This window comes from Ursus americanus, chromosome 18, assembly GCF_024610735.1.
Source record: "Ursus americanus isolate L20-20 chromosome 18, mUrsAme1.1.p, whole genome shotgun sequence".
Taxonomy (NCBI): Eukaryota; Metazoa; Chordata; class Mammalia; order Carnivora; family Ursidae; genus Ursus; species Ursus americanus.
This window is the reverse complement of record NC_142144.1, coordinates 20,985,895-21,011,371: the sequence shown is the minus strand read 5'-3', so window position 1 is coordinate 21,011,371 and position 25,477 is coordinate 20,985,895. Positions and strand designations below refer to the sequence as shown.

The window sequence follows — 25,477 nt, the reverse complement described above, 5'->3', positions numbered from 1 at the left end:
AGTGACATGAAAAGCCACACTGTTGGCTTTGGAGATGAAGGAAAGGCCACATCTACAGAATGTAGGCGGCCTCTAGGAGCTGGAAAAGGCAAAGAAACGTCTTTTCCCAAGAGCTTGCAGAAGCATCACAGTTCTGCCAATATGTTGACATTAGCCCAGAGAGACTCATGACAGACTTGTGACTTCCAGAACTGTAAATTAATAACTGTGTGTGTGGTTGTGAGCCGCTGGGTTCACGGCAGTTCGTTACAGCATCAACTGAAAATGATACACTCTCTATTCATGTTCTCTAAACGCCCGAAGTCCTTAGTGAGACTCTGAGTGGAAATCATGGAAAGGAGCCAAGCACTACAGGTGGGTCAGTGGGGGCGGAACAGGGACGCACACAGGACAGTGAGACGATCCATCCACGGAACCAGTTCAGAGGAAGCAGAGACTAGACCTTACGGTTGATCCCAGGGTTGTACCACAGGCACCTCTACTCCCTCATAAAATTTGCAGAAATTGTAAAAGACAGCACTGAACGCCCTGCCGATTTTGGAATAAGGAGTTAAACCAATCCTACCCAAATCTTCAGTGTCTTGGATTAGGCTGAGAACGAAGCCACACCGTCCCCGTCAGGTTTTGATTTGACACGTGTAACTGGATATGAAAGGAACACCTTTTCTTATGAAACTTTATTCTTATGTTTTTGAATAGTAATATACTCACATGTTCGAAACCAAAACGAAATGAGAAGAGAAACACTCAAAAGACTCACCTTCGCCCTGTCCACCCCACCCCATTCTCCCTTGCTCTATTTGTAACCATGTGCATTAATTCATTATTATTCCAGTGTTTCTTTATGCAAAATTGAATACATATTTTCATTCCCCCTTACACATAAGATAAAATACCATATACACAAAAAATACATCTTAGAAATCTCTCCATATCAGCGCACAGAGTTCTTCCTCGTACCCTTTTCATGACTGCATGGTATTCCACTGTGTTATGAGGAAGGATCATAGTTCATTTAAATGGTTTCCTCCTGAGAGGCATGGGGGTTGTTTCGCAGCTTTTGCGACAATAAACAATATCACAGTGAATAACTGTGTACCTGTGTCATTCTGAACGTGTGCAGGTGAGCCCACAGGAAGTGGGATGGAAGGAGGTATGGGACAAAGGCAACGTAAGTATTGCCAGGTTCTCTTCCTTTCCATAGAGGTCGTACCATTCTGTACCCTCACTAACAGTGTTCGAGTGTCTTAAAAGAGAGTGTGTTGTTAAGCTTTTGGATTTCCTTCAGATTGATAGGTGACAAATGGTATCTTAACTAATTTGCATTTTTCTTAAAAGGGAGGTTGAACATTTTTTTTTTAACATTTAAGGGCCATTTACATTTCCTTTTCTGTGAGCTATACTTTCATATGCTTTGACCCCAAACTGTTCTTTTTGTTTTGACCAAAGTTCCAAAACCCTGAAACAAAAATAGGTTGCAAGTACTTCCATATTCTAAAAGGAGGTTTTTCCAATAGTCTTGTGACCCTTAGCCCAATATGTAGGATATAAAGTGATTTAAATGGAAAAGGTCAAAAGAAAGAAGTTCTTTGGAGAAAGCCGTTGGTGAGCTGAGCATTTTCTATCCCCCACCACAGGGGAGGGGGGTAAGGGGACCTTCCTCATGGCAAGCCTGGAAAGAGAAACTTCAAGGGAACCCCACACTCGAAAATCTGAGTTCTGTACCCTAAAGCTTTAGAAGACACACTGGCCTGGTAACTGATTCCAAGGGTGAGAAACTCAAGGGTCAGGAAGCTGAGGCTGTCAGGCCAGACAGCAGGACAAAAAAGTGGGAACCACACCGGGAGCAAGCTACACTTTCACTAACGGGTGGACAAAGGGTCAAATGAGTAAGAAAACTGGTCTGTGGCTGGAGCGAGCTACGAGAGCAGGCAGTCCTCCATTTGGCATGGCAAGGATCTGTGAGTTTCCACGAGTCCAGCAGATACCTGGGAAAGTAATTATGTTGGAGGAGCCACCCTGATGTGACTTTTCCCGAAAAAGGACAGACTTCCAGGGCAAGAGAACTCCAGTAATGCCAGCAGTGAGAGGGTGTGGGATGCACTTTCAGACGCAGGAACTGAGGTAGCGACTCAAGAGTCCAGGATAATAAAAGATAAAATACCTAGACATACGAAAAATAAGCATAAACTACCTTGTAAGTTGAAAACTAGAATACTCTAGAGAGGGACACACACAAAAAATTAAATGGAGATATATACCATGTTATGGGATGGGAGCACTCTTTATGTAACACATCCCTCCCCCCCCAAAAAAATGTTAAGATTTGAGGGGAAAACTGACCAAATAATTCTTTAGTTTATCTACAATAAATATGTATTCATGAATAAATATATAATAAAAGTTGAGCAGAATCTGAGATTTAACAGAAAAAGTGGCAACTTACTTTTTACTTGGTATAAAAAACCCTATTTTAATAAGTTATAGCAGGTGGTATTGGCACAGAAATAGATCAGTAGAATAAAGGGGAACGTTCAGAAATAGACTTTGGTATATGATTCAGTATATAATTCAAATCACTGAGGGGAAAAAAGTCAATGAATGTTAATAGGACAACTGGCTAAACCATTTAGCAACTTTTTTTTTTTTTAAGATTTTATTTATTTATTTGACAGAGACAGAGACAGCCAGCGAGAAAGGGAACACAAGCAGGGGGAGTGGGAGAGGAAGAAGCAGGCTCATAGCTGAGGAGCCCGATGTGGGGCTCAATCCCATAACGCCGGGATCACGCCCTGAGCCGAAGGCAGACGCCTAACCGCTGTGCCACCCAGGCGCCCCTAAACCATTTAGCAACTTAATAAAAAAAAAGACCCACCCCGTCCCCCAAACTTCATTCCTTATACTAAAATAAATTTCAGATGAATTAAAGATTTAAATGTTTTTTTTAAAACTGCTGAATTAGATTTATTCCCTTGAGATTGGAAGGTCCCTCTAAGCATGGCACCGAAGGCAAAATATATAAGGAAAAGATTGATAAATTTGACTATACAAATGTAAAGGTTTTGTGTGGCAACGTTTGACACAAACAAGGTCAAAAGGGAGATGATAAACCAGAAAGTTTGTTTACAAAATATATGACAGCTAGGGGGAAAAAATTACTATGCTACAAAGAGCTTTTCATATCAATAAAAGACAAGCCAAGGACTGAGGAAAAAAAAAAAAAAGCAATTCACCAAGACAGAACTACAAATGACCGATCCACAGGCAAAAATAGAGATATGCAAGTAAAACGCTGAGTCATCATTTTTCACCCATCAGATTAATCAAGATGAAACACGTCCACAGTGCCCAGCGATGCTGAGGCTTTCTACTGGTGAGCATATCAACTGGTATAAACTTTCTTTTGAGATTCCTCTGACAATATGCAGTAAGCTCAAAATTTATATCGTTTTCTATTTCACTCCTAGGAATTTAGCCTAAATGATAATTACATATAATTATATGAATTGTATAAGGATAGTAAACATCTGGAAACATTCTAAATGCACCATGCACGGAAGAGTATTGGTTAAAGAAACCAGGGCACAAACTTTAACATAGTCACTACTGACATAGAAAAAACAAATAAATGAATGTGCCCAGGAAGGAAAGAAGCAGTGGTTTACAAAACAACACGTGTAGCTGGACCCCATTTTGCTAACCCCGAGTTGTGCCCAAAATCTATGGATACGGATACGCACGCATACACGCACATCGCCAAAATGATTCGTTCATCCTCTTTCTCCCGAACAATGAGTACACTGCTTTTTTAAATTGATTTGCTTCAATGTATCTCACCCGCCCACAAACGTGGGTGCAGAGAAAGCCACACCCTCTTTCCTCTCCCAAATCGTGCACTTCAGCTCAGCGACAATGGTTGTGGCAGGCAAAAGACCCCTAACACACTATTTGATTGACTACTGTTACTAAGACTCGTTTTCTCCTAGATGAATAGAATGGGAAAACAGAAGGCTTAGAAAATCTGAATGTGAGATTAGCAATAAAAAGGGAGCACTGAGAATTCTGTTTTACTTCCTTTAAAATCAATTTAAATATTAACTCGATTCCAAGCTAATGTGGAATTACCAGATAATCACTTCTCTCTGGTCTTGGTTAAGTGCCCAGCTGCAATTTCAGGTCTTGAGTCAGAGACAGACATTACCTATTTCCCCTAATTAAGCTCCCTCTGTTTGGTGGTTTGTGTTTCCTTCTAGAAGTGAGAGAGGGAGGGGGAGACACCTTATAGTGAAAAGACAGATATAAAAAGGCCTGTGCTACAGTAAAGGACAATGGTTAAAAAATACACACACACACACACACACACACACACACACACACACACACACACGACCTGACTTTCCCCCAAACCCAAAGGGCTGTTCAAAGGTTAGCTCCAATTCCAGAAATGAGGACTAGCCTTGCAGTCAGAAGACTTGACCCCACAATTCAGGTCCCATACTTGTCTGAACCCATTTCTCCATCCTAAAGTGGGGAAAACGGTAACCCCTGACCTTCCCACCATACATAAGTGTCATGAGGAGGGAATGGAAGGATGTGTATAAACAAAAATTCCAGTGGAGATAACTCAAAACTACAGGCGTGCACACACACAAACCAGCCAGGGGACAATCTGCCCCATGGCTGGGCAACCCCCAATTTTGATTCCTCATCTAGAAGGGAGCTCACAACCAGTTTCAGTGCTCACCTCAACACACTGTCCCCCAGACAGTTAATAAGGGGAAGATCCTTCCTCCATCCCCAGCTTGGACCTAGCTTTATTTAGTGGCACTCAAACCCAACTCCAGTGCTACCCAACCAGTCCTTCCACAAACAGACCCTGCGTTCTCCCAGGAAGACCCACTATTGCTCTCCTGAGATGCCCTCCCCACCTTAACCACGAATCCCTTGGGAAAAAAAAAAAAGAGTCTTGTGGCAAAGCTACCAGGCAAATTTAGAGAACTTCTGGCTGCCCTTGTGTTTATGAGAAAACAGTTAGAACTGCAGAAAGATGGTACATCCTTTCGCTAATGCTCAGCACCTGCTTTTGTTAAATAAACCTCCGAGCAACCCTGGGCTACCATTTGGAACATTTAGAGGCAGTGAAAAAGTCCATGTTTTTAATATTTTAGTATTCTTTCATAAACTATTCTACACTTCCTCACTGTACCCAGAAGTACATTTTACCTAATATTTTACTTAATATTTAGTCAGTTATTTTAACCAGAAACTTCTGATACTAAGCAAGTGGGATTTCTTCCTTTCAATGACAATTTTGCTAAGCTCCCCTATGGACCCCCAAGAACTTCTTTGGCAGCTAATTCTAAAGCTAGAAATTAAGGGGCCTGCAGAAACATATGGTGTTTACAGAACTAATAATAATAATAATAATAATAATAATAATAATAATAATAATAATAGGATTCTCTTTTTGGATAGAGGAGGCTTTCAGCAAAGCCTTACTCATCAGAGATCTTACCCTACACTAGCCACGATACTTTGTAATGATTCCAAATTTCATTCAAAGGCTGTGAAAACAGTATGAGCTTGAATAGTTGCACATAAAAATTAAAAATAGAAAGCTATTTGTAATAGTCTTTTGAGAGCTCTACTCTGTAAGTCACCTAAGATGAGAGCAGGAAAGGTTCTAAATGGTGATCCTAGGTTATAATTTGAAGTAGTACCTTAGAGGACAAAGGACAATTATTCCGAATACTGCCTAATGCTGACGGGACTGGGGCTGACGGCTGTCCCTGAACACCCAAGTGTCAGGATATTACTTCCCTCTCTCTGACTCTTCCCAGTTGAGGGGATATACTTGGAGCCAGGTGTCCCAGGACAGGGTAGCCGCACGGACAGTTTCCACCTGTTTCTATTGTTCCTCTCGTTTCTTCCTCTGCCCACCAGCCCAGATCACTCAGATCTGACTCCCACCAATGCCCAGTGAGCTAGCGGAGAGAGAACACACCAGCTCACTGCATCAGGAACATTGTCCCTCTTCCTCAAGACTGCAATCCTGCACGATTCCAGGGTCACGTTCATATCCACTGCACCCTGAGGTTGTATACTAGAACTGTCCCCTGCTTTCCTCCCGCATGCTTTTTATTCTCCAGGCCTCGAAAAAGAGGGAGAAGAGAGAGAATTCCATTGTTACTTAGGAAAGCCACATACCTCTGCTCCATTCGTTTCTTACTGAGCCTTGGAATTACGTCATTGGTTAGGGAGGAAAGAAAAGAACACTGATTCAGGCTTTAAAAGTCCAATCTAATACACTCCATCTGTAAATTCAGCAAGTTGACACTGGGCCCAGGACGGCTTACATCTAATATGTCATGGGTCATGAAAAAGTAACAGTCATAGTTACTGAGGTTGTAGGTAAAGGGGGAGATCATATCACTCACATTCTTCCCCCTTCCCTGTAAACACATGGACGCTGGCCAGTGTTTCAGTCCATTGTCACTACATGAGCACCAGATCTAAAGGAAGACACAGGGCATTTTTAAGAGAGAGTAATAAAAAAAAGTTAGCCAAGACTGCTATAGACTTTGGTGTGGAAGAGAAGCACTGCCTAAATTAACAGAATGTTTTTATTGGAATGAAAACTTACGGCTTTTGAATACCTATAAGACCCATGGATCTGTATCAAAGCAATGCTGCCTAACAAACATCGCAGGGAACTTACTGGAGTGGCCAGGTTAGTATACTTTCTACTAGTATGTCAATTAATTGTAGGAAAGGGGTTGCTTCTCAAGTGTTTGACAAGTTGCCTCTATCAATGATCTCTAGCCTTTTCAATGACCTCCTTCATAAAGGCAAATTCCAGCCCAAACTTAAGTCCATCTCATTGCTCATTGTAAAAAGATGGATTCCAAATTAATTCAGAGAGGCTGTAAAGGAAGGTGCAGAGACTCTTGCATTCAATGTCTGGAAGAGCTGACTCTCGGGAATCACTCAGAGGAAGACAAAGGTCCAGCCCACATGATCTGTAGCTTGCGACCAATATTGCATTGTCTTTCCAGGGTCTCCAGTTCACAGACACAGAACTGGTCGTGCAGCAAGCAGAGAAGACGTCAGCAATTCCTGAGTTTCCTCCTCTTGGGGGGTTCCACAGAGGTATCCACCATCTTGAATCCAGAAATGGGGCCAGGCTGGGAATGGAAAAAGTTGCAGACCCACACACGCCTGGATGGAAGCCACGCGGGGCCTCTGTGTAGGCAGGCGCCTGAGAAGCGGTCATTACACCTGCCCCAGCAGCACTGCATTCTCCACACGTAGCGCCCATCTGCAATCTAGACGTGGAGGAGGAAAAGAGTCCATTGACACACTTTGGTTTTCCCTTGGTGCATCTGTATGTGCAGCTCACGTGCCCTCGTGGGAAGCAGGATGGGAGATGAGCCACCGCTCTCTGAGTAGCCAGGGCAGCCATCACTGACTCTGCTCCTTTTCTGCACCAGAAGGGCATCCCCCTCCCCGCCCTGAGGTGCAGAGCTACTCATGCCTGTCACCTGCTGAGTGCTGAGCCCAGGACAACCTCTACTCACAGCCCCTTTGACCCTCCTCAATCCCAGCTGTTCTTCATGACTCCAACCCCATCCTTCCTCCATTCCACTCATTTCTCAAAAATGACAGTCTCACATACCACACGGCTGAGAAGGAGAGGAATGCGAGAACAATCACAACAGCCATGGAGCCCAGCCCGACGCCCACCATCTGCTGCAGCACGAATGACGAATCTGCAGGACAAAACCACACACTGAGCCCACAGCACGCAATCACGGCCCTCCTGGGAGCCACACGTGCACCTGTGCCCACTCTGTGTTAACCCAGAGCTTGGCCCCATTTAACAAACCATCCCAAGAATGCCCAGAGTGCCTCTGCGTCCCCTGAGTTGGCCCTGATGGTGTAGGGCCTCAGGAAAACACAGTCCCAGGGTATTTCTGAAAAGGAAATGGAAAACCAGGCCACATTCAAGTTACAAGGGATAAAGAAGCTCATCTTGTGCACACGAACACAGCGGACTGTGTTGCTTGTATTGTCCTCTCTCGGTCAACGGCACCTGAAAGTTTTTATGGGCAGTTTTCCTTTGCATTGAGGAAGAAGTCATTCTGACATCATATGGACTTTTGGTCCAAAAATGATAGGTAGCGCCAGTGGGCAAATATAGCAAATGAATCCTCTCTGATGGATGGAATCGTCTGTCATTTTCCCGACACACCAACACGGTTAGTACCTCCCCCGCTCTGCTCAGCAGGTTGCCATAAGGATAAAGTAAGAAAATTAATGTAGGGTGCCTGGGTGGCTCAGTCGGTTAAGTGTCCGCCTTCGGCTCTGGTCATGATCCGGGGTCCTAGGATCAAGCCCCGCATCGGGCTCCCCACTCAGTGGGGAGTCTGCTTCTCCCTTTGCCCCTCCCCTGGCTTGTGTTTTCTCTCTCTCAAATAAATAAATAAAATCTTTTTTAAAAAAACAAAATCGAGGTAAAAGCTCTCTGAAAGACATACATATGTTCTATTTGGGGCTTATCATATGTCGACTGCAGGGAGCTCCTTTGCTATACACTGAAAAACACCCACACTTGAGTTGCACGTTTGGGCCAAGTGACCGAATCAGAGCATCATGTTCTACACCAAAGGCCTCGCTTTAATTTGCAAACAACTAATTTAGCACTTATGATATGTCAAACACTGTTCTAATGACTTCTCCTAACTACCTAGTGAGTACTATAGTCATAGTACTGGGTATTACAATAATAGTGCCTGGCGTAATAACAACACACTGTGTACTATTATTATTCCCATTTTACAGATGAGGGACCAAGGCATGCAGTGGTTCAGCAACTTGTCCAAGATCACACAGTTAATATACAAGAGTAGGGGTCCAAACCCGAGCTGCCTGACCCCAGCATCTTTGCTTTTAACCACAACACCATGCTCTCCCAGTGCAGATCTGAATCCAGTTCTGCCTACGGCAGAGCAGGTCACACTCCCCCTCAGAAGTTACGGGTGCAGGCCCTGCCCTTCCCTGCACAGGCTGATGATGATGGGGCCTCGGACTGTAGCAGTTCAAGTTCCTCTTTAAAAGAACAAAAGTCTGCACGCAATGGTCCCACCAGACATTGAAAAGATCTTGGGGGCTGACATTGCATATACAGAATTAAAAAAGAAAAACAGTGCCCGCCATGGAAGAAGTGTAAGAAAGTGCAACTAAGTCCAAATTTTGCCAGATGACTTGTTGTGGTTGTTATTGTCGGAATACCAAATTATGTCACTTTTCGGTACCCTCCTTTTACTGATGCCCCGGGCATATGCTTAGTCTGTCCTCTGGGCCATCCAGTACTGCCTGGAAAGAGCTGAAAACAGCAAAAGCAAAGATCTGCTAAGTAAGGAGGAGGGGCTTGAGAGGAAAAATCATAGCCTCTGGACTTGAAAGAGACCCTCAAAACAGAGAAGACTCGCTTCCCTGGAGAATGACGCTCATCCAAGAAGAGTTCCCTCTCCTTAAATCTCTCATCACTGAATCTGCGCTACCCAAGACAGTAGCCACTGGCCACAATGGGGCTGTTTAAATCTAAATTAGTTCCAACGAAATTAAAAATTCAGTTTCTTAATCATATCATCTCCAGTGCTCAATTTCAAGCACACATTTCAAGTGCCCAGTAGCCTCATGCGGCTAGTTGCTACCATATTAGACAGCAGTGCTTTAAAATCTTTCAGTCTTTGCAGAGAGTTGTATTGATGGGTACTGCTTGATCTCCACAACCAGGTTAAGAGCAGTTTGGTTCTATTCTCTAACAGGGTAGGTGGCACTAGCAAAAGCAGCCATGGAATATGCTTCTTGCTAAAAAGCTCTGCAAAACCCATTACCTCAGAAAGTGTTGTCAAGAGACCTTCTAGAAAAACATGGCTTATATTGTTTGGTTACCTTTAGTATTCAGAAGAAAACGGCTCTGACATTTTAAGAAGCCATACTACAGAATGGAAGGAGGAGCTGTGGTTAAACTACAAATGAGTAGAGAAAAAAATCAGGGGAGTGACTTGAATGACTACCTATTAAAACAGTGCGGTGTCAGCACAGGGATGAATACACTGGAACAAAATGGCGTAGAAACAAACCCATGTATATCAAAAACTTTCTAAGTCAGGTTGTCCAAGTCTGTATTTGAACACCCTGTGGACTCTGGACAAGTTATTCAGCCATTCTGTGCCTCGATTTCCCCACTGAGTGATGATCTAGTAACATGGGAATGATAATAACAGTACCCACCTTATAGGGTTATTGTGAGAAATAAATGAGATAAGTCATGTTTGGACTGTGCCCGGGACCCAGGAGGCAATGGGCAAATGTTAGCTATGGTTCATTACTGTTGTTTTGTTACTGTTTCAAGTCATTAGGGGAAATTATATATTATTCGTAATTCGTGTTGAGAAAATTGGCTGACCGTTCAGAATAAAGTCATTTTGATCATTAGAGCCTACACTATACATGCCAAAATAAAATCCAGACAGATTAAAGACTTAAATGGAAACCTAAAAGAGTTAGAACAAAGGGTAAATGAATACTTATCTACAATATTTATCTCAAGCAGGTACAAACTGTCTAAGTGTATTTACTCATGCAGAACCCATAATGCTCACTGCTGGGATCTGCTGCTGTTTCTACCAGGGCCACCTCCTAAAAGATCTTGCCTGGCCTTGACCTCAAGTTATCATCAACTACGCTTTACAAACTCTATCTTCCTCATATAAAGCTCCACGTTCTTTGTTCATCTCTGGTCTACTTAAGTTTGCTCTTCAAGATTTCTTCAAGATCACCTGCGTGGTTCAACATCTCACTTGCAAATTGTATGAACCTGCTAGAATGTGCTTCATCCGGGTCAGAAGGCTTTACTTTATGTGAAGCGGTTAGCTCTTCTCTTGCTTTTAAAATGTCCCCTCACAAACCAACAGTACAGAAGCAAAGTAGGAGCTGCTGGACCTTTCTCTTGACCACCCACCAGCAAGACATCATTCACGCTAAGCAATGGGCCCACCCAACTATTCCTTACTCTAGATGTAAATATTGGAAGATCACCATTTTTTTTTTTTTGGAAGATCATCTTTTTTTTAAAATTCTGCATAACATGACTTGAGTTTTGGCTTCAGGCATGATTCTTGCTGGTATAGGTCTCTTGATCTACTCTGTGTGTGTACTCTGTGAAAATCTGAGTCCGTCCAACCCAGAGCCCTCACAGTGCAGCCACACAAGATTTCTCTAGGGACTTTCCCAGTTAATTCCTCACTGAGAAAATTTACGGCTGGCCAATTCGAATTACATTTTTTAGAGCTTTGCCGTCTTCTGGTTACCCTCCCTTTCATGGTTTCATGCTATAAAATCATGCTTATTTTTAATCTGAATCATGTGTAGAATATTCTTTTGGAAACTCGAGTGAATCATGTGTTATATCACAGATTCGCAGTGACTCATTCTTGGAGAGAGTAAATCCATTAGGTTAAACGCTGCCGTTCTTTTCAGGGTGGCTCCCAGAGGAGGTATAGCGTTCATGAGGTGTGACAGGGCCTCTCTGGGCTTATCTTTTAACTCTCCCACTAATGCAAATATTACAGGTGCTAAAGAGCAAGTTAGAAAGACTCCATGCCTAATCTCAAGCTTCTGGACGGCTTGAGAACTTCCTGTGGCTGTGGACATTTTTTCATGGATTTATACGAGCAGGGTCACTTCCTGAAAGCGATAATCCTGTTCTCCAAAAGGCACAAATAATTTGCACCGTGACATCCAGTTAGTGTGTTAAATTCCTCTCTGCTATCCTAAGGTCTCCTCACTTGAGTTCCAGGCAGAGTGGGAGATGACAAAGGAGATCAAAGTAGGAGATTAATGTAGAAATACATAACACCTGATGCAGCAGCAACATTTTTGAATTCATTTTCTATTGCAGTTTAACAAATCACCATAAACTTAGCAGCTAGCCCCCTACTCATAAGCTCAAAGTTCTGTGGGCCAGGAGTTCAGGCACATTGTGACTGGCTCCTCTGCTCAGCGTCTTCCAAGGTTGAAATCAATGTGTCCAGTGGGCTGCATTTCCCTCTGGAGCCTCTGGGGAAGAATTTGTTTCCAAATTCTATGCAGTTGTAGGACTGAGGTCCCCATATTCTTACTGGCTGTCAGCCATCGGCCACTCAGCTCCTACTGGCCACCCACATTCCTGCCATGTGGTTCCCTCCACCTTCAAAGACAGCAGGAAAGACCCTTATTTATGTCAGATCCATCTTGCCCTTTGAATCTCCAATCTCCCATTTCTGACCTCTAGGTCCAAATTTAAAGGGCTCATGTAAAGGTCAGGTGCATCTGGATAATCTTCCTACTTGGGACCTTAATTACATCTTCGAATTCTTTCCCAGCAACACTTAGAATAGCCTTTGAATGAGTAACTGAGAGAAGGTGCACGTATACCAGCGGCCAGGAATTTGTGAGGCCATATCCTAATTCTCCCAACCACAATATGAAGGTTTGAAGTATGCGTGTGTGTGTTTGTATATGTGTGTATACATACAGGTGCACAGCATACGCAAACACGTACACGCTAGGCTTGTATCTTGACATACATCTTCTCTGGCTCACTTAAGTATTGCACTGACTGTGCTTCATTTTTCATCCGACTCTACTGCTGGTTGACCAGTAATCCTCCAAACCAATTCACTAAATTCTGATCTGGCACCTGTGTGTGCCAGGTACTAGTCCCGTTCTTCAAATGCTCTCCCTCAGGGGTATGAAATCCAGTAAGAGAAGACAAGGGCACCAGCTGTCCTAGAGCATGGCAGAATGGCTAAAGAGAGGGAGGGAGAAAGAGAGATCCTGCCCCACTGAGGAAATAAAAAATGCTTCAGGGAGGACACGGCATTTGATTTTAACCTTGACGAACAGGTGGGATTGTAATAAGCTAATAAACAGAGATTACAGGAAGGTTATAGGGCAATCCAGGTAGAAATAAATAGGTAATTGTATAAACAAAGACATTAAGGAAAGTAAGCAAGGACCATAACCAGAGAAGAGCTGACACATCACTTTGAACGGAGAAGACGAGAGGCAACTAGAAGGGTATGCTGATGTCAAACTGAAGCCTTAGAAACCAGTCTCAAACATAATGGAGAACTCTGGAAGAACCATCAGGGGAAATAATCAAATCAGCACTGCAGTTTAGAAATATGAGTCAGATGTGTAGGCTGGAGTGAGTAAGGAGCCCCTGGTGGGAGAGGAGAAAGGAGGCGCTGCCAGTTGTCTATGCTACAGGCATAAAGGCCTATGCTCAGGGGGTGAACCCAGATATGAGATGGGCACACCCTAGGTGTAAAATGTGGGCTGAAAGGGAAACGGGAGTAGTCACTAATGACTCAGGGGTTTCACCCCATGACTGAAGAGTGTACCATGAATACGGTTTGTGATCCTCTTACACATATCAAATGACCTTTCCTTGTGACTCAAGAAATCAAAGAGTCAGTACTTTGTGGCTGGAAGGGATCTGAGAGATCTCTGTAAGAGGCAGTTGAGAACCAGCCAAGTTAAATATAATTGCAAAGACACTCGGCTGATGAGTAGCAAGGCTCAAGCAAGGAAGCCCAGGCCTCTGCATTTCCCCTCAAACCAACGGCTGGTTCCCTGGCAGTCATCACAAAACTCTTTTAGAGGCAATCTGCATAAAGTAAATAGCAGAATTCGTCACAGGGCAAAGGTGAGAATGGGGCAGTGGCTTGGCACAGATGAACTGGAACAAGTTCAGGACTAATCTGGATCCTAGTTCTCTCCAAATTACTTTCTGAGATGGCAGGCTCCAACATTTTTGCAAAAGGGGACAGCCAGAGGTAAGGGCACAACATGTAGCTATTTATGTCAGAAGTGCCTTCAGCGTGTCAAAAAACAGTGGACTTCTCTACGACCTCCAGAGCCTTCCAATAGTTGGAATTCAAAGGTTTGAGCTCTCTTTCAACACTGGTTCTTAGGCTGAGAGGGTAAAGAAGGCACTACCAAAAGCCACTTGGATATTTCCAAAGCAAAATCCTTCCTGTTAACTTCATCACGGTAGCCAGATCTTTGGCCGTTTCTTCCACCCAGTTCGAGTGTTTGCTAATCATACCAAACAGCTGCTGAACGCAGTGGATTCTGGAAGCTATTTCTGTGCCTGTCCAAGAGGCTTGCACATCTCCATTCTTCTGATAAAAGCACCTCTTTTCTTTGTGGGAACTGCATTCCCACCCTTAGAGCCTCAGGGAGTGCATTGGCTGAAAAATTTCCAAATGTTGGAACATGTGGTTGTTTCTTGTGGCCTTCACTTAAATTCCAAGACAGGAAGCTTAGCCTATCCACACACATCAGTGTAATAGCCCACAGCTCTGTGAAGGGAGAGCCTCACTAGCTATGCTAAGTAAAATAAGTCAGACAGAGAGAGACAAATACTATATGATCATAGTTATATGTGGAATCTAAAAAGGTTGAACTCTATATAGAAATAAAAAGTAGAGCGGTAGTTGCCAGGGTCTGGGGGGTGGAGAGAAATAGGGAGATGTTGGCCAAGATGTTGGTCAACTTCCAGTTATAAAATGAATAAGTACTGGGTATCTAATGTGCAACATGGTAACTATAATTAACAATACTGTATTATATGACTGAAAGTTGCTAGGAGAGTAGATCTTAAATGTTCACACATGTACAAATATATACACAGTAATTATGTGAGGTGATGGAGGTGTTAACTAACCTTATTTTGGTCATCATTTTGCAGTACAAATCAAATCATCATGCTGTACACATTAAACTCAATGTTATGTAAGTTCTATCTCAAGAAAGTGGAGGGGTGGGGTGGGGGAGACCCTTGCCGCCTGGCAACCACAATCCAAGATGGCGTATGGTCAGGTAATATGCCTTGCCCAGTAGAAAAACCATGTCTTCTGCTCTTATTGAAGTTGGTGTGAGAAGAGATAAAAAAGATGGGAAATAAGATTAGAAGATAAGCAGACAAATGAAGGAAGCCTAATTCTCCAGGTCCCTCCCAATCATTTCCTGCTAAGCACCTTCTACTGACAAGGTAACAGATCCCCCATTGTAAAGTGCCCTTTGTTGGAATCCTTCTGGAAGCAGGGTTATGTGGGCACTTCCTTACTACCCCAGCCTATTGTTTCATGCTGCTCTAAGGTAAGGGGCAGGATGTAAGGGGTTAAACTGATACTCCAAGCTAAGAGCAAAATTCCTCAGGCTGTTGCTAGGACTCATAAACCACAAAGAAAAGGTCCAGATTCAAAGGTCATAAACTTGACAAGATTTCTGGTATTAGCTACAAACTCATGGAATTCCTGGGAATCAAATCTACTGGCTGGTTGCCTGTTGGTTTAAAGAAATGTACTGCCAGGGAAATCCCACGTCTGGCAACCACAGAGCTGCGATTGCTCAATCCCCGAGGCAGTTCTCCCACCTGGCCAATTGCCTGCACAAGGAAGAAGTTTGAGGCTGTAGAGCACCCCGCGGAGCTCCTCCCTGCTGCATCTGATGCACAGACAGCTTCAGAGCAGAGGGATAGGGTGCTTTCCCAGGAAAAGACTGAGGCGGCCCAACTAAGTGACCAAGTGACTCACTCTGCTGCCAGGCCAGGGGATGCTTGCTTTTCCCAGCCAGCAGGATGTGGTCATTGTTCTGGGCCCTCTGTCCACTGCATCACACTTTATCTTTTCTTCCTTTCTAAATGAAAGTGCTTGTGGTGCTTAGCCAGTCTCCCCTTTCATGTTACAGACTGTGGCTTGAGAATGCTTACATTTGGCATCTAGTCACCGATTACTAACGGATCATGAGGAGTCCATCTGCATTGGATCAAGAGGCATGGACCATTGCCAGGAATCCTGGTCTTGGAGCTGGGTGCAGTAACAGACCCACCTTTAAGTTGTCTTCCAATCGAGCTCCACTTTTGGTGGTACGGAGGATAATTCTTCCATAACGGAGGGTGTTTTTCCTAAAAGTATATGTGGGGCACCTGGGTGGTACAGTCAGTTGGGCGCCCAACTCTTGGTTTCGTCTGGGGTCATGATCTCAGGATCATGGGATGGAGCCCCGTGTCAGGCTCCCAGCTCAGCATGGAGTCTGCTTAGGACTCTCTCTCCCTCTCCCTCTGCCCCTCCCCACCCTGCACTCTCTCTAAAATAAATAATCTTTTTTTAAAAAAGTATACGTGTGTGTGCACATGCTAAGCAGCTAAGTGGCTGAAAGTAGTGGGCTCTTGTGGCTCTTTGTACTGGTCCGCCAGCATGTTTTTCTGTGCCTCTTTTCCTGATAGGGATCATGTCCACCTCTGAATGCAACCCTGGTATGGCTGTCCATCACACTGATCTGCCCCCAAACAGCCATATGAGTAAGCCCAAAATCCAAGGTAGGCTGTTCATTGCACACAGTACCTTTGGAGGGGTACTAGTCATCCCACGGATGGAAAGATTCTTTCCCTGAATTGAAAAACCTCTGTTCCCACTGAAGTTGCTAAACCGGGCAGCTGGTGCCCATCCCTCTCCATCATGTGGCTCTACTGTAGAAGAAAATGAAGCCAACTCAGAAACAAGAGAGCAGAGACAAAGACAGAGTGTCCCACTCATGGCATCGAGACCCAAGTGTCAGTTCCTGGAATCCTGGTGATGCCCCTTGGGGCTAGGTCCATAAGCTCTCCACCCACCATCCTTTTCAGCCATGGCTTTTCACTTAAGCTAGTATGAGATGGGTTTGGGTTTCTGTCCCCTGTGACAACTTAAAAAGAAATCTCATTCACATAAACTTGATGCTGCAGCCTGGACAGGAGAAAGAAGGACAGGATGCTTAGGCAGAAAATGGTTTTACCTTTCACATGAGCCCAAACTGCACAGGAACATCTTCTCACCTATAAAGAGAAACCAGCAACACATTGAATGAGGCAGCACAGACCCTCAGTTTAAATAATACATTTTAGCCTGGAAAGTTTAGTGGGCTTTTTTTCCCTCTTAATTTGGATTAAAATATCCTCATCTAGTTCTAACATCTTATAATTGAGCCATGTGGTCACTAAGTATTCGAGAGACTGGCATGGGTAGCAGGGACGGAAGTGACCCTAGGGACCAATTCAGTAGCTTCTCAATAGATCTCAGAATGCACACACTATGGGTAAACAATCGAAATGGCAATGAGTTTCACTCCCCTTGCCAGTTCTGTGCTACTGGCATTGACTGCCTACAAACGATGTTGAAAAAGATTCTAAGGTCCCATCCACGTGACAGGGATGTGACAGTGACAGTGATGCATGTGCTAGGCAAGGCTATGGGAAGTCCTGGTAAATAATTATACTTCACATGTCTAGATGATACTTATCTGGCCACGACCCACAAACTCATTGGAATGAGATACCTTTCTCCTTCTCATCCAGTTATTGCATGCATATTTGTCTGTTAGGAACGCTGGGATTACTCAGCAAAATGTTCCCCAGAGGCAACCAAATAGCAGGGGTCAGAGAAAGATCCCTCCAACTTCAAAAGGAGATTCTCTTTCAAGTGATAATCTTGGGTAGTCTGGTTTTATTAAAAATTGAAAAAAAAATATTTTTACACTGAAAAACGCTGGGGAAAGCTTGAAATGGCCATAAGCTCTTGAATGTGATTAAATTTTGCCTTGAAGCTAAGTGCATCAAGGGCATCTAGTGGAAAATCATATCCAAGAATAACCAGTGAAAGGGACCTCAAGGAGTAAGGTGGGTACTAGGGAACTGAGTGCACTGAAGGAGAGAAATTGGTGGGGCCAGGTGAAGAAGGAAGCTCATTAAAATAGCATGTCATGACCAGACTTACACTTGATGAAACTCATTCTGGCAGTTGTACGGAGCAAAGAGACAGAATAAGAGACACGAAGATGAGTTAGAAAATTGATGTGAAGGCAAGAGATGTCAAAGGCTAAACATGGTGATGAAGGAGAGGAAAGGATGATTTTACATGGCATGAACGTGATAGAATTGTCAGAATCTGATGATGCACTAGACAAGAAGATAAAGAGGGAAGAGATGAGAATTATTCCTTGATTTCTGTCTTAGCAACTGGGAGCATGGTGATGCTATTTACTGGGACAGATACACAGAAGGAAAAACAAACAGGGAGAATCGGAAAACAAACTTCCTGGTGTCAAATTTTACTACAAAGCCAAAGTAATCAAAACAATGTGGAGTTGTCATAAAGACAGACATACAGACCCATCCAGTAGTATAGAGAGCCCAGAGATAAACTCCTGCATATGTCAAATAATTTTTGAAAAGGGTGGCCAAGGACATTCAATGGGTAAAGGAAATCTTTTCCACAAATGGTGCTGGGAAAACTAGATATCCACATGCAAAAGGATGAAGTGGGACCCTGACCGAAAACCACATACAAAAATTAACTCAGATCAGATCCAAATATAAGACCCAGAACAGAAGAAAACATAGAGAAAAACCTTCAGCAAATTGGATTTAGCAACGATTTCTTGGACGTGACATCAAAGGCATGGGCAGCAAAATCAAAGAAACAAACTGGACTTCATCAAAATTAAGAACTTTTGAGGATGTGAAGAAAAAAGAACCCTCGTGCACTGTTAATGGGATGCAAACTGGTGTGGCCTTTGTGGAGAACAGTATGGAGGGTCCTCAAAAAATTACAAATAGAACTAACCAGGATCCAGTAATGTCACTGCTGGCTATTTACCCAAAGAAGAGGACAACACTGAATTGGAAAGATACATGCACCCCTACATTTACTGCAGCATTACTTACTGTAGCCAAGATATGGAAGCAACTCACATGTCCATGGACAGGTGAACGGATAGAGGAGATGTGGTATATATATATATATATATATATATATATATATATATATATATATATATATATATATATAACAGAATATTATTCAGCCATAAAAAGGAATGACATCTTGCCATTTGCAATGACATGAATGGACCCAGAGAGTATAATGCTAAGTGAAATAAGTCAGTCAGAGAAAGACAAATACCATATGACTTCGCTCATATGTGAAATTGAAGAAACAAAACAAATTTAAAAAAGAGAAACAAAAAAACAGACTCTTAAATATAGAGAACAAACTGGTGGTTGAGGGTAGGGGATGAGTGAAATAAATGAAGGGGATTAAGAGGACATGTATCACAATGAGCACTGAGTAATATATAGAATTGTTCACTCACTATATTGTACACTTGAAACTAATTTAACGCTGCATGTTAATTATACTGGAATTAAAAAACAAAGAAAGTTGGAACATTCAAAAAAAATTAAGACCTTTTGTACATCAAAGGACACTTATCAAGAGAGTAAAAAAGGCAACCCTTGGAATGGAAAAAAATATTTGCACATTGCAAATCTCATAAGGGATTAATATCTAGAATATATAGAGAATTCCTAATACCGAAGAACAAAGAAATAAATAACTCAATTTAAAAATGGGCAAAGGACTTGAATAACCATTTTACCAAAGAGGATACACAAGTTGTCAAAAGCACATGAAAAGATGCTCAACATCGCTAATCATTAGAGAAATGGAAGCCAAAACCACAGTGAGATACCATCTCACATCCATTAGGAGGCCCATTATCAAGACAGAAAACAGCGGGTCTTGGGGAGGATGTGGAGAAAATGGAACCCTTATGCACTGTCGGTGAGAATGTAATATGGGGCCACTGCTGTGGAAAATAGTGTGGCAGTTCTCCAAAAAAATACAAAGAGAATTATCATATGACCCAACAATTCCAACTGTAAATGCCCCAAAGAATTGAGATCAGGGACTCAAAGAGATATTTTTACACCCATGTTCATAGAAGCCTTATTCAAAATAGCCCAAAGGTGGAAGCAACCCAAGTATCCATCCACAGATGAATGGCTAAACATAATGTGGTGTATACACACAGAATACTAAAAAGGGAAGAAATTCTGCCACTATGCTACACCATGGGTGAACTTTGAGGACATGAGGCTAAGTGAAATACAACAGTCGTAAGAAGACAGTACCACCTTCTGAATACACTAAAAACCACTGATTTGTATATTTTATTTTTTTTCACCATCTTTTTTTTTTTAAGATTTTTTATTTATTTATTCGACAGAGATAGAGACAGCCAGCGAGAGAGAGAACACAAGCAGGGGGAGTGGGAGAGGAAGGAGCAGGCTCATAGCGGAGGAGCCTGACGCGGGGCTCGATCCCAGAATGCCGGGATCACGCCCTGAGCCGAAGGCAGACGCTTAACTGCTGTACCACCCAGGTGCCCCTTTTTTTCACCATCTTAACCATTTTTATTTTTAAAAAGTTTTTATATGAGTGTAGTTGACATGCAATGTTACATTAGTTTCAGGTGTACAACTTAGTAATTTGACAAGTTTATAAAAGATGCTATGTTCACCACAAATGTAACTACCATCTGTCCCATTACATCACTATCACCATATCATTAACTATATTCCTTACGCTATAAATTATATACTTTAAATGGGTGATTAATATGTATGTGAATTGTCTCCATCAAGCTGTTTAAAAAAGAAAAATAAATGGTTCGCTACTAATTTTAATGTGACTAATAGATTTGAAACCACAGGGAAAGTAATTGCAATTAAAAAATGCAAGTCCCATTATAAATTTTTTCAAAACCCCTTCATCTCCTGAGCATCCCAAAGACCAAGCACATGTTCTGCTAAGCTATATGAAAAAGAAGTATCAATGACATCATGGAAAAGTTTCCTATAAACTAGGATGCTTATCCTAAACTCTCAATTATCTGCATTATGGATTGAATGTTTGAGTCACCCAAAGTTCATATATTGAAGACCTAGCCCCCAATATGATGATACTTGGGAGTAGGGCCTTTGGAAAGTAATTAGATTCAGGTGAGGTCATGAGGGTGGAGACTCCATGATGGGATTAGTGTCCATATAAGATGAAGAAGACTGACCAGAGCTAGACTTCATGCTTTCTACCATGTGAGGACACAGCAAGAAGGCCGCTGTCTGAAAGCCAGGAAGAGGGCCTTGCCAGGGAACCAAATCAGCTGGTACCTTAATCTTGGACTTCCCAGTTTCCAAAGCTATGAGAAATACATTTCTGTGGTTTAGGCCACCCAGCCTAGGGTATTTTGTTATGGCAGCCCATGGGTCCTAATGTACCTCTTAGACCAAAATCTCAGTCTGGGACAGCTGCTCTCTGAGCACTCCCTAAACTGTATTCATATGGTACTGCTAGTGCTATGTGTGTGGCTAGAAATGCCAAGGCAGGGTCTCTAGGTAAGCTTCTACCAAGAAGGCCCTGTCTAACTCATAAACACCTTCTAAACAAGCTCAGGGAAGTATATTCTGGGCTTTAGGCAGCCAATTCTTAATTCCTACATTATTGTCACAAAATACTACCAAATCTCTTTGCTACTTGCACACATTCTTAAAAGTAACCACTGGTTTACTATCAAGCATGATAATGGCACATTAGACTTCTGTCCACTACAGAATTTAACAGGGTACGTATCAGTTTTAAGTATGGAATGGGGGCGTCTGGCTGGCTTAGTCACTTACGTGTCCGACCGTTGATCTCAGCTGAGGTCTTGACCTCAGGGTTGTGAGTTCAAGCCCTGTGTTGGGCAATCAATCAATCAATCACCTTATACTCAAGATGAATGAATGAATGGAGTGAATGAATAAATAATGAACCTTATACTCAAGATGAATGAATGAATGATGAACCTATACTCAAGATGAATGAGTAAATGAATAAATAAATAATGAACCTTATACTCAAGATGAATGAATGAATGAATAATGAACCTTATACTCAAAATGAATGGATGAATGAATGAATGAGCAAATGAATAAATAAATAAAGAACCTTATACTCAAGATGGCTCCAATTCATCAGTCAAGAGATGTTTCTATTAGTATCATTTTCTTCTAGTTTCCATTACCAATCTATATGAATTTATATCACACTTTGAGTTCTCCTGAGGCAACCATCACAATGGTTTTTCCAGATCTTCCACCCCTGACTCACTGATTCAGCTCTTGCTATTCTGCTTGTCCCACTCCCTATATTAACTCATTATGCAATGAATCTATAGTTCTGTGTCTCATGAAAGAACCACCACTGGAATAACATAGGCTTTCTAAGGATGAGGAGAGGTGGGTGTGGCCGAGGAAGTCATGGAAGCAGTAAATAGGGCAGCGCTGACATTCAGCGGCCTCTCCTTCCTGCTTCTGAGAGGGTGGGGGGAGGCAGCAGCCTGGCAGGAGAACAGGGAAGTGACAGAGAAATCTAGACGTTCCTCTTCAACTCGGGCTTCAGCAGGGCATTAGGATGAGGAGATTCGTGAAGCTTAAGAGGAAGAACCAAAACTAGGTCAGTCTAAGCACAGATCCAACCAGGTCCCACAGGAAATTCAGACCATCAACCTCCTTAAAGGTCTCACCTGCCCATCATTTATACAGGCAAAGTATTCAACACATTTTTATGGTTAGTACATGCAGTGTCCATCCCAAATACCAGGGAAACAAATGTTCGAACATTAACATTTCACGCAAAGAAGAAAACCGAGAATTCACGAGTTTTTAAAGAAGTATACCTTATTCCATTCACTGGTGATTCGTAATATAACGCAGTAATCATTCCCTTTTTTCAAAGGTGCATTATAGTACTTCCCATAGTATAGCCTGTCTCCAAGAGATATCTCCGTGGCATCATCTGGAACATCTCTGGCCAGTAGTTCTGCAGCTACATATCCCTCAGCATCAGAAGTGTTGCTAAAGAATGAGGTGGCCCTTTCAGAATCACAAAAAAATGTGCTTTGGAGGGCCAGGGGAAGCACTAACACCTGATATGAGCTGGAAAAAAAAAGAAAAAAGAAAATATCTATCAGACCCTTGCTTGGGAGATTCATTCATTCAATTATTCATATTTATTGAGCACCTGCTATGAGAGAAACACTTTTCTGGGTGCTGGAGATGCAACACTGGACAAGAAAAAGTCCTTGCCCCCTGGGGGGATTTCCAGTCTGACAGCTCCAACCCTTAGGGAACTCCAGTTTGGACCCACAGTGCTAATGCCCCACGACGCGATGTGAGGGATCTCAAGTTCCCACCGCAGATGGACTGCGTGCCATGCAGCTGATCTCATCAGTGGTTTTCACGGGGGCAAATCAAGCCCAGCTGTGGAAAGGGTTTAGCAGTCACATGGAGGCTGACTGCCTACAAGCGTTAATGTACCAAGTCTGCAAAAAGGCTCCAATCACATGGTAACCTGAAACGGAACTCATGTGATCTGCGTTGCCTCCAGTTCACAGATACCAAAGCTCGTGTGAAATCAATGAGAAGCGAGGAGCGCCAAGTCACCATGCGTTAATCTAGTCTGACCATGTCCCAAAATACAGGCAGAAAGGTAAAATGTCTCGTGTACACTGTGAAACTGTTCCCCCATGTGGAAAGAGGAGCACACTAGCCAGCAAGTATCCTTTTGCACGTGTTTTGTTATTGTTTATCCCACCAAATACAAAACCTGTCCGTGAAAGGACGTGTAAGAACAAAACTGCAGGGAGAATGAATCACGCCTCCTTTTTCAGCCCCTCCCTGCCATCCTTCTCTCCTGCCTCTAGAAGAGCCCATGTCTGAACATCTGCTTTCTCTATTAGGCCTGACGGCAGGGATTTAAATGACTTATCCCGTATCCTTGCAAATCCTCACCCAGTTCTTTGGCTGTGATTGACTCCCCACTAATGTTTCTTGAGTTGACATTTCCGTAAAGAGGAAAAACATGCATTGGAACCAAAGATAATGAGGGTAATTTCCAAACCATGAGGCCACATAATCTATTTTACTAGTAAATATACACTTCCTGTTCCACATTCCTAATGCCCCATCTCTTGCTTCCTAAAAGTCCGTGAGTCACTAGCTTAAAGAAAAGGGAGCCCTCCACCACAGTAGGTCTGGGACTTGGAAAGTCTCCATCCCAAACATCCTATGTGACCTCAGGGCCCTGATTTCCACGAAGTCTGGGCTCACTGTTCAGCAGAGCTTTCTACAAAAGGTACAAGGTAAAGCCTGCAGGGCGGTGAGGTCTGCCACCACCGCTGGTGAACATCAACTAAGCATCCACTGCCTCCAAGGGAACGCTTCTAGCAACACACTCTCCTGGCGACTTGAAGACACCCCTGTGAACCGTGGCTGCAGGTAAAAGAGTAAATGGTGCAGAAGCTCCATGCCACCAACAAGCTCCTCTTCCAATCCGTCCTGCCTTTCCATGTAGATGGTGGCGTTCCAGTGCAACTGCAAGGCTCCCCTTCAGTTCTGGACATTAGAGGCTCCGTTCATGGGGCAGAAAGCAGTCTCCCCAGTTAGCATGATCATAATCACCTGAGTTGCTTGATACTTATACAGATTTCCAGCCCCCCATCACAGACCTACCGAATCGAAATCTCCAGAGTGGAGTCTGAGAATTGGTACTGCTGAAAAGGCACTTAGATCATTCTATAAGTTGGCGAGTGGGGGAGACACTAGCATTAAGAGAGCCCAGGGACAGGCTGCATCATTCACCTGAGATCACCAGGCTAAGGAGGGGAGCCTTGGTCCCAGGGTACCGTTCCACCATGTGCCCCAAGCCACTGCCCCCCTCCCCAAACAATGCACAAAGCAGACTCTGGCCTGTCTCCCACACTGGCAAAGCTGCTCCCGCAGCTCAAACCAGGTAGTCAGGGAGCGGAAACCACTCTACTTGCCTATTGGTAATTAACCCTGATGACGTTAGGGAAGCAGTTGTGGCTGTTTGGAACATGACTGTTCTGGAAAGACTTCTCCCCTCTTTCTCACCGCCACCCTCCCTAGTATGACTCACAGATCTCCACTTCCTGTTTTGGAGGCACTGGAGGGCACATTAGCCACAAGGATAGATTGTCATTTGGCTTTTCTTTTTGCCTTACGTAATTATTTGGCCTACATATCACATTTGCTCTTGCATATTCTCTCAGACAGTGATATCATAACTTCTGTTCTCCTCAGAGCAACAGAATGGCAGTGCCTTCCAGTAACTCATCAGGAACCAAGAAACAGAACAATGTAGGCAATATCCATGCCTGGAAAGACCTTTGAGAACTTAGTGCACTTAAACTACTGGAAAGACAGGAAAAGCCTAAGTTTCATTATAAAGAGACACACAGAAGTGCCTGGGTGACTTGGTCAGTTAAGTGTTTGACTCAGTCTCAGTTCAGGTCTTGATCTCACGGTCATGAGTTCAAGCCCCGCACTGGGCTCCACACTGGGCTCCATGCTGGGCACGAAGCCTACTTAAAATTTAAAAAAAGGGGGGGGCACCTGGGTGGCTCAGTTGGTTAAGCGTCTGCCTTCAGCTCAGGTCATGATCCCAGGGTGCTGGGATCGAGCCCCACATCGGGCTCCCTG

The 25,477-nt window shown here is 43.3% G+C and overlaps 1 protein-coding gene across 8 annotated transcripts in view; it reads right to left on the bottom strand.

Annotated features, from left to right (window-relative positions):
* The window catches only part of SUSD1 (sushi domain containing 1), a 226,011-nt gene that overhangs the window by 96,867 nt on the left and 103,667 nt on the right, over positions 1–25,477 (bottom strand). For 5 of the 8 annotated variants that reach the window (XM_087869474.1, XM_087869475.1, XM_087869476.1 and 2 more), the window contains exons 15-16: positions 22,654–22,912; positions 16,894–16,933 (exon numbers count right to left, since the gene is read on the bottom strand). In XM_087869474.1, coding sequence (XP_087725600.1) covers positions 16,894–16,933; positions 22,654–22,912 — 299 coding nt within the window. Of the gene's footprint in view, positions 1–2,676; positions 7,326–7,675; positions 7,770–16,893; positions 16,934–22,653; positions 22,913–25,477 lie in introns of those variants that run through there. The other 3 variants (XM_045814826.2, XM_045814825.2, XM_045814829.2) reach the window with 1 other exon arrangement.